The following is a 10,058-nucleotide window of genomic DNA, read 5'->3' on the forward strand; positions in this document are numbered from 1 at the left end:
AACTGTTATGCTTCAACACCCCCTACAAATTCTCATGGATTGATAATCAATAAGGATATGGTAAACCAAACTTTTTGCCTTTCTTTTATTTCCCCACTATAAATAAAACAATGATTGTGACCAAATCTATGAGCATTGTTATGCTTGCTTTTGGTATGCTGAGCGACGGAAAGGTCTTCCCCTAAATAAAAAATGTAATATCTATACACAATATTTTAATTAATCTATAATCAATGCACACTAATCTTCCGTTTAACATATAGAACACTAAAACATGCTTAGAGGGAATCCAATCTTCATAAGAACGTTTGAAGATGATGATGTCATGGTTAGTGATTCCTTATCGACTTTGTATTCCTGTTAAGATGCCGATATTCTTAATGGTTAGATCATAACACTGACTTATCGTGTTATGTGAGAGAGAACAATAGTCCGTGTCTTTACACATTTACGACATCTAAAAGGAAATAACCACATTTCTAAATTAAACATAGTCACTTCCATCAAGCAACATCTCCCATAAGTTAAAGGACCACTTATGTCATCATGGCATACTACATGGTATAAATCCTAAATATACCACTAATACAAAATACTTACAGAAATGGTCCTAAGGCCACAAAACATAGATACAATTCTAACACGTAGGCCCCCCTAAGAATCGTGCTTTCTAACTTTAGAAATCTCTTGTATAATCCAAGATATCCCTCAAAACAATGGTCTTCCCTCTTTCTTGCAACTCCCTCCATGGTCAACAACTGGTCAACAACTTCCAATTCAACATTGAACTCAATCTGTAAGCACTTGAAAGGCATATACATGATATGTTAGTTTGCAATGCATCAATCGGACATGATTTTATCATGCCTTGCATATTTGACCGCATCTCATCCATATTAGAATTGACCATTCTACCCCTCAATCAACCTTGTCCTTGAATCTAAACAATAAGACACAACATATCAATGATTTCACAACAAAGTAACAAATAACTACAAATTTTCACAGGTAATTTGGAAGTACCTAAATTATATTCAACCTTAATGATTTTTTTCTCCAAATCTTGAGCAGCTTCCATCATTCCCATGGTTTTATAAGCATGTATCATGGTAGCAAAAGTGATACTATCAGGTTCACAATCTTTATCCTTCATAGCCAAAAATATTTCATTCATTTTTTTCACATCACCCACATGTCCATAAACACTAATAACACTATTAAAAAAAGTCGTATCAAGAATCACATCAGAATTTTCAATTTGCCTCATAATCGAATCAATCTTATGCAAAAGTCTGGCTTTCCCATAAGCACTCACAAGTGAACAATAAGTAACTGCATTAGGCTTCATTCCTACATGCTTCATTTTTATAAAAAACTCTTCCATTTTCTCAATATCTCCAATCCTTTTGAATGTATCGATAATTATATTGAATGTAATTGTAGTTGGAGGAATAAATCTTTTTGTCATATAGTCGATTACATACCCCATTTTGTCATACATCTTTGCTTTCCCATATGATTTAATCAAAATATTAAATGTCATCACATTTGGTTTTATCCCCATTAGTTGGAATTCATCAAACCATTTTTCCATTTCTGAAATCATCCCTGAATTTCCATACGCATCAAGAACTGAATTACATGTGAAAGAATCTGGAAGACAAGTTTCATCTTCTTCAAGCATCTCTGTTAACATATTCTCCATTTCTTTAAACAATCCAGCCTTTCCATATCCATCAATTATGGTGTTATATGTGACAATGCTGCATTTGATTCCTAAATATGACATGTCAGCAAGAATATGTTCAATCATATCAAATCTGCGATGTTTAGTGCAAGAGTTGATTAAGATTGAGTAGGTGTAAACATCGGGTTTGCAATCGAGGATTAATTTCATATCATCGATGATTTCTAGGGCTTTTTCAAGGAGACCAGAGTAGCCATAAGCACTAACGAGGGCTGTGTAAACGTCAATGGTGGGTTTGAGCCCATCCTGCAACATGACCTCGATAAGATAGCTTGCTTTCATGGGTTGCTTGCATTTCGCGAGCATTACTAGTAGCTTTGTGTACGTTTGGCATCTTGGTTCATACCAGTGTTGATTACGAAGAAGATCGAATATCTAGACACAATCAGTGTAGATTCAATGACAAAAACGTTACAGATTGATTAGGTTTAAGTCAACGACTTGCAATTAAAGTGGCATATAGAAAATCCAACGAACCTTAAGAGCAGATTCCCAGCGTCTATGGCTGATAGCGTTGTCCAAAGCTTCCAAAAGAAGTTTAGGAGAAAAGCGGTTACGCTTGACAGAGGTGGAATTGGCTTTTCTCTCAATTGCTTCGATGGCAGCCTCTGACCTCAGAATATGAGACAAGTGTTTGTCGGTGGACTTTTGGATACCTTTCGAAGAAGGAACGGGAGACTTCTTCTTGGCCGCTGTGATAAGCGAAGACGATGGGTTTGAGAAAGGGTGTTGGCGTTCGTTCAGGAATTTCGTCAAACAGTTGGTGGGCGAATATTGCAATGAAGAAGATAGGTTTTTCACATAACCATAGTCGTGAATAGAGAGCTCCATCTCACAAGAACAGAGGTTGATTTCAGGTTTGCGAGGTGAGCACGGATTGAGGTATCATTTTATGGCAATTCCTCGAGTTTATCTTGAATGAAAGTCAACTGTTTGATAGAAAACGAAGTACGACTTGAGTGATTTTAAAAATTATTGTTATCGAGTATTTTGTTACGTAATAAAATTATAAATTTATATTTAAGCGCCTGGAGTTTGAAATTTATTTTAACAACAAATAAAATTGTGTAATTTTCTAGAAACTTTTACCTAAACTCTATACAAAAAAATAATAATAATAATAATAATAATAATTAGGCATGGTTTATCCATTTTAACATTTTTAAAATATGAAAAAGCTCTTGTAGCTTGATAGTGAGCTATCTTTAGGGGCGCTCAAAAATATCCGTATCCGGGAAAACCGATCCGAAAACCGAAAAACCCGATCCGAAAATATCCGGAAAACCGGATACCCGATTTATCGGATATCCGAAATTCGGATATCCGAAATTCCGGATACGGATTCGGATATTGATATTGAGGATTTTCGGGTTTTCGGATAATTCGAAATCCGAAGTATAAATACAAATTTGATATTTTTATTGTTTTAAATAGGGTAAATAATAATAAATATTATCATAAAAAGTAATAATAAAACTCAAAAATTAAAAAGGGGTACGATAGTCGATGGGGTTATCTGGTTATGAAAGAAAGTTATCGACGTTTTAGGGTTTAGTCTCCACTCTCCAGCCTCCACTCTTCTAATATCAAGTTCTTGCACTTCTTAACTCTGAAGTTGCTCAATCGATTCAAGGCTCGAGCACCGGTTGGCGACATTCACCGAAGTCCACCCAAGTCTAACAACCACAGTTAAGGTCACCATTCACTCGCTCAAGATTTCACGTCCTCGTTCCTAATTACCGTTGATTCCGAGTGCCGACCGGTAAACCTAAAGGTAATTACTAATCACTAATTAGTTAGTATGTTATTGTCTATTGGTCTCGATTACATCATCATAACAGCTTTCATTTTTCAAAAGCTGCCATTTTAAACCATATTTAGTGTTTATGTTTTCAACTTCAATAACATGTATTATTTCAGGTTTTTCGCAATGGAAATTGTTGATGAAGTTAGCTCAGAATGCGAATTTGTATCTGAAAACGAGGTGACGACTAATGACAAAGGGAAAGAGAAACAAAACAAAAAGACCTCAAACCCGAAAAAGGTTAAAAAACCACCTCGTGCTCCTTCTGCAAGTGAATCCCCTTCTATACATGTGAGGAAAAGAAAATCTATTTGGTGGGGTCACTTTCAAGATACAGGCATTCCAGATATTGCAGAGTGTATACATTGTCAACGTAGGATCGGTTGTGCAACTGTATATGGTACTTCCCCTCTGAAAAATCATGTCTTGAGTTGCAAAAAATACCAATCAAATATTGATAAGAAACAAAAGCTTATCGATCTCGAGTCCAAAACACATGCAAGTGATGATGGTTCTGTTGAAACTGTAACAATACCTAAGCTGTGGGAGTTCAACCAAGACATAATTAGGAAAGCCTTAGCTAAAATGCTAATCGTTGATGAGTTGCCATTTTCTTTTGTGGAACGTGAGGGTTTTCGTGAATTTATGAAGGTAGTTAATCCCCATTTTCTTGTTCCTTCACGTTCGACCTCTACCAATGATTGCTACACTTGTTTTATTGATGAAAGGAGAAAGTTAACAGATATTTTTAAAAATTTGTCTTCCAGAGTTTGCCTAACCACAGATACTTGGACTTCAGGGCAAAACTTATGTTATATGTGTTTGACCGCACATTTCATTGATAACGATTGGCGTTTACATAAAAGAATTATCAATTTTTGTCCAATCATTGGTCAGGGGTACTAATTGGCAGATCTGTTGAGCAATGCTTGATTAAATGGGGATTGAAAAACATATTGACTGTAACGGTTGATAATGCTAACTCAAATGATGTAGCAATTAACCATTTGAAAAAGGTGTTTAACCATTGGGAAAGCGATGTGTTAAAAGGATCTTTTCTACATATGAGATGTGCTGCTCATGTATTAAATTTAGTTGTTAGGGACGGTTTAAGTGATATTAGTTCATCTATAAAGAAAATCTGTGCACTTGTGAAATATGTGAGGTCTTCTCCTGCAAGGCTGCAAAGATTTAAAAAGTGCATTCAAGAGGAAAAAATAGAAAGCAAGAGTTTGGTTTCCATGGATGTTGAAACACGGTGGAATTCGACTTACCTAATGCTTGAGAGCGCAATTAAATTTAGGAAAGCGTTCTCAAACTTGCTTTTGAAAGATTCAAGTTGTGTCAAGGAGCTAAGAAAGATTGATGGTGGGTTGATTGGCGACATGGATTGGATGAATGTGCAAAGTTTATTGCCTTTTTTGAAGATATTTTTTGATGCTACATCAAGGTTCTCCGGTTCAAAGTATGTAACATCAAATGCTTATGTACATGAAATGAAATATTTGGTATTGGTAATGTGATTGATGGCTTCACGATGCATCCCGACAAGTCCATCATGGAAATGGCAAAAAAAATGAAATTGAAATACAAGAAGTATTGGGGGGACGTTACAAAGCTTAATCAATTTATGTTTATTGGTGTAGTTCTCGACCCAAGGCATAAATGGCAATATATCCAGTGGGTTGTTAAAGAAAACTTCGAGAAAGATAGTGTCAATCGTTTCATTTTCAACTTAGATTACAACATGCGTGCTTTGTTTGATTTTTATCAGTCTTCTATGCCTCAAAAAGAGAAGGATGTTGAGGTGTCATCTACATACTCTCATTCTGATCCTAATTCAGTGTGTGTGTGTGTGGGGGGGGGGGGGTGATATGGTAATGGATATTGAGGTTATCATGACAAAAAAAATTAAAATGGCAATGGGAAGTTCGGATACTACATCGAAGAAGTATTGGGGGGACGTTACAAAGCTTAATCAATTTATGTTTATTGGTGTAGTTCTCGACCCAAGGCGTAAATGGCAATATATCCAGTGGGTTGTTAAAGAAAACTTCGAGAAAGATAGTGCCAATCGTTTCATTTTCAACTTAGATTACAACATGCACGCTTTGTTTGATTTTTATCAGTCTTCTATGCCTCAAAAAGAGAAGGATGTTGAGGTGTCATCTACATACTCTCATTCTGATCCTAATTCAGTGTGTGTGTGTGTGTGGGGGGGGGGGGTGATATGGTAATGGATATTGAGGTTATCATGACAAAAAAAATTAAAATGGCAATGGGAAGTTCGGATACTACATCGAAGAAGTATTGGGGGGACGTTACAAAGCTTAATCAATTTATGTTTATTGGTGTAGTTCTCGACCCAAGGCGTAAATGGCAATATATCCAGTGGGTTGTTAAAGAAAACTTCGAGAAAGATAGTGCCAATCGTTTCATTTTCAACTTAGATTACAACATGCACGCTTTGTTTGATTTTTATCAGTCTTCTATGCCTCAAAAAGAGAAGGATGTTGAGGTGTCATCTACATACTCTCATTCTGATCCTAATTCAGTGTGTGTGTGTGTGTGGGGGGGGGGGGGTGATATGGTAATGGATATTGAGGTTATCATGACAAAAAAAATTAAAATGGCAATGGGAAGTTCGGATACTACATCGAAGAAAACAGAATTAGATAAATATTTGGGGGAAGAACGTGAACCAATGGACACCAATTTCGACATATTGTTGTGGTGGAAAATTCAACAATGTAGATACCCGATTCTTTCTAAGATGGCCCGAGATATTCTTGTTATCCCGGTTTCCACGGTTGTCTCAGAGTCGGCATTTAGCACCGGGGGCCGGGTGCTTGATTCTTTCCGTACTTCCTTAACTCCAAGAATGGTGGAAGCCCTCGTTTGTGCACAAGATTGGCTACGTTCTTCGCGTAAGCCGATTGTGATCGACGATATCTTGCTTGAGATAGAGAAGCTGGAAGAAAATGGTTAGTTGTAACTTATGAATATTATTATTTAAATTCTAATTGTATATAGTTTTAATTTCGTAATTTTTATGTCTAATAGGTTTGAAGGAATTAACTTTGGAGCAACCAATCATTATCATTGATGAAAGTGTAAATGAAAGTGATGTAACAGAGGAGTAAGTAAAGTATTAAAGTTGATTAAGGCTTATGGGTATGTTTTTTTTTTATGACATTTATATAATTATGTATATATTTATGTTGTTGTTTTTGTTTCATATGTGCTATATTTCAAAGCTCCTGGTGTGTTTGATTGTTATAAAGTTGTTATTAATAATTATCCTTTCGAAATGCAGCCTACAAGTATTTGAATGATGATTGATGAAGTGATGCTACTGGTTAATCAGGAATAAAAGAATGGACTTTTGGATGCTGCTTTTTGGTTATTTGTTGGTTTTCTGTTAAGAATATGATAGTTTTGAACTTTTAATATTTAAGTTATGTGGTTTGTAATTTTTTATCCGGTTTGAACTTTTGAATTATTGGTAAGAACTAGTTAAAAACTAATATTTGTTGTGGTTTGTAATATTAAAGTTGCATGGCTTATTAGTTTTTGATTAATCTTTACTTTACTGAGTTTTTTGACTGTTTAATAGATTAGACAAAAATTTCGGATATATGATTTTGGTATCCGAATCCGTATCCGGATTTCGGATATCCGAATTTTCGGATATCCGAAATTCGGATACGGATTCGGATACTAAAATCTTATGTAAAAATTTTCGGATATCCGAATTTTCGGGTATCCGGTTTTCCCCACCCCTAGTTATCTTTAGCCACGAGACAACGTTGTGTAACATACTACAAATGTAAATGTTCGATGAACCCTTATTTACTTTCATATTCGACTTTTTTTTCTTATATTGTACTACTTTTGATTTTGATATTGCATATTCTTATACGAAGTGTCTTCCACTTAATTATATTCTCAATTTTCATTGACTTTAAATAGATGTTATAATTTTTATTGTATGTGACTAGTAGTTTTCATTGTACAATCACATCTATAAGTTGTCTCTCAAATTGTACATGTAAAAAGATCAAAGGTCGAATCATATACAAACAATTTTTAACAAAATTTATTTTGTATTTAGAAAACAATCAAAATTCACAATAGGTTGATAGCAAGCTCAAAGGATTTGCAATGGTTCACAATGAACTATTTAACCATCATGAAGCTCGCAACTAAAAATTACTTTTCGTTGTGTCATGTCGAATTATCATATAATCAAATAGAACTATTCTACATATAATAACCTTCTACTTTTTTTATATTTATGTTGATATTTGTATATCATATAAGTTTAAGATATCGATAAGTAACATCACTAATACTAAGAAAACAATAGTAACTTTACCTCGTTTCATGGTGAATGTGACATTGCTACAAGCATTGTAGTCTTCAATTCATTTATATCTTTGACCAATTTGTCATTCTCAAGATTACCACTCTCTATCTCAACAACCAAAGCTGCATTTCACAACAACTTGTAACATGAGTACTCCTACACAAATCATAGGCCTTGTAATAAATACAAATCTACAACAACCATCAAAGTTATAATCGAAATCATCACAATTTTATTCATGAAAAAAAAGAATGTAAGTTTACATAGATTTAATCTCTCCTCATAATCACTCTTGTCTATGCAAAAATGTAATCTTGCTAGCAATAAAATGCTAAACAGCCCCCACCTCATATTATTCAAGAAAACCAAACTCGGGTTAATATTTATCTAATTTATAGGCAAATTTAGAGGAAAGAAAGATAATATTACCTGAATTATGTGCATTGATACCTTCAAGAATCTCATCAATAAAATCTGACATTGAAGTTTGCAAGGAATTAATTTTCCCCCTCAGAAGATGAACCTCATTTTCAAGATACTCTTTCTCAGACAATAATTTGCCTAGTTTATTGTTTCCATCCTCACTAATCTCCTTTTGAAAGTCTAGACACATTGTACTAAATGTTTCCCTGTATAAAGCAAACAAGAAAAGATTCAAATAGATTCTAACACATTGTTAGTGCCAAGAATTTTCAGATAAAAGTTCCTCAGCATAAAAGAATTCATGAAGAAATTTCACAATAAGAATTTGGGATGAACTCAGTAAATACCTCTTGTCGTTCATTCCTTCAAGTGTCTCATCTCGCTTCATTCTTAAACAACACAACTCCTTCTCTAGGCATTCCCTTGTTGCTCTTGATTCATCTAAAACATGAAGCATGAAAAGCCTCAGAGAGTATTTCTTTAAACAGAAATATATCAAATGATTTTTGTTTTGTTCCTTGATTACATTTTGTTTGTTTCTTGTGTTTATCAAATCAAAAATGGATCATAGACTTAGTTCAACTGTAATTCAAATAAATCACAACCCATACATATACAAACATAAAAGAAAACCTCGTCTTACCATTTACAGCGATCAATCCTTTGATTTCAAACTGAAGCATGTACACGGTCTTCATCAGCTCCGACTCTCTAGATGCCAAAGCTCTCTCGAATTCAGAACACTTGACAATTTCTGATTCAATCTCTCTCGTGATTTGGAAGTTCGCCTCTATTTCATCGTTCACCTAGGTAAAAATTAAATCAGCAATTACGTCAATAAAACCCTATATAATCAATTCCAGATGAAGAGAAAAACACACACAACAAACGACTCATATTGAACCTGATCAAGCATATCCTTTAGTGCAGATAGTTGACAGAGAATCGCGCCTGAATCGTCCATCTTCTTCGTCTTTGATGTCGCTATTCGAACTCCCCGAACTTTGTAATCAGTTATCGAGTTATTCGCGCCTTTTAGAATACCATACTTGGGCTTTGGACAAGGCCCAGTAACGAGCGTATATCTGGGCCGGAATTAGGTTTGTGTATAAAAAAGGTTTGAAAACAATCGTACTTTTGAAGTGGCACCGTGAATTTTGTTATTTTTTTATAATTTTTTGATATATATACATATTAATAATTTTTTAAACAATTTAAAAAAACAAAACAAAAAAGAGAAAAATAGCCACCGGAAAGATATGCCGCACGGGGACTTTACAATAGTTTGGTCACAAAGGCTCATTTGTTAGTGTATATAGGTATTGGATTTACAATAGTTTGGTCACACCCCTCAAAAATGCAACAACCTTGAGGATACTTAACTCCAAACAAACTTTTGACAAACGACGAACATGACTACCAAAATGAAGACGATGACGGTGCCTATTGTCACTTAGAAACTTTTTTGTTTTACGTTTTTAAGCTTAAACATGTATTTCAATTTCTATTTTTGTAACTTCGTATATCAAAACTATAATGAACTTTTTTAATTTTTTTCAAATCAGGTTTCAATATGATCCCAACCCTTTCATATAGGTTCGGATTATTTTGATCCAATTCTGATTTTAATTTGAACCAACTTGAGCTAAATCTGGTTTTGACTTTGTTGACCAATCTAAACTAGTTTTAAAACCAATTAAGATCTGAAGAAAAAA

At 34.4% G+C, this 10,058-nt stretch overlaps 3 protein-coding genes across 4 annotated transcripts; 1 reads left to right on the forward strand and 2 right to left on the reverse strand.

Moving 5' to 3' along the window:
• Positions 1–458: 458 nt before the first annotated feature.
• LOC145108315 (LOW protein: PPR containing protein) lies at positions 459–2,719 on the reverse strand. 2 transcript variants are annotated; one of them, XM_079045335.1, is made up of 3 exons: positions 2,225–2,719; positions 1,040–2,122; positions 459–940 (listed from the first exon to the last, which is right to left on the reverse strand). In XM_079045335.1, exons 1-3 carry the CDS (start codon positions 2,576–2,578, stop codon positions 923–925), a joined length of 1,455 nt encoding a protein of 484 aa, XP_078901461.1. In that variant the 5' UTR covers positions 2,579–2,719; the 3' UTR covers positions 459–922. The 2 variants fall into 2 exon arrangements, with proteins under 2 accessions (XP_078901461.1, XP_078901460.1); XM_079045334.1 differs by having other exon boundaries at positions 1,024–2,122.
• A 3,104-nt stretch (positions 2,720–5,823) lies between these two features.
• On the forward strand, positions 5,824–6,694 carry LOC145105919 (zinc finger BED domain-containing protein RICESLEEPER 1-like). Its single transcript, XM_079042981.1, has 2 exons — positions 5,824–6,535; positions 6,615–6,694. The coding sequence occupies exons 1-2, from the start codon at positions 5,824–5,826 to the stop codon at positions 6,692–6,694; spliced, it is 792 nt and encodes a 263-aa protein (XP_078899107.1).
• Positions 6,695–7,928: 1,234 nt separating this feature from the next.
• Positions 7,929–9,336, reverse strand: LOC145168853 (CAP-gly domain linker). Its single transcript, XM_079087527.1, has 5 exons — positions 9,248–9,336; positions 8,987–9,149; positions 8,691–8,784; positions 8,350–8,549; positions 7,929–8,042 (listed from the first exon to the last, which is right to left on the reverse strand). The coding sequence occupies exons 1-5, from the start codon at positions 9,305–9,307 to the stop codon at positions 7,936–7,938; spliced, it is 624 nt and encodes a 207-aa protein (XP_078943653.1). The 5' UTR covers positions 9,308–9,336; the 3' UTR covers positions 7,929–7,935.
• Positions 9,337–10,058: the final 722 nt, after the last annotated feature.

Source organism: Lactuca virosa, chromosome 4 (genome assembly GCF_052849685.1).
Source record: "Lactuca virosa cultivar CGN04683 chromosome 4, Lactuca_virosa_CGN04683_v6, whole genome shotgun sequence".
Lineage (NCBI taxonomy): Eukaryota > Viridiplantae > Streptophyta > Magnoliopsida > Asterales > Asteraceae > Lactuca > Lactuca virosa.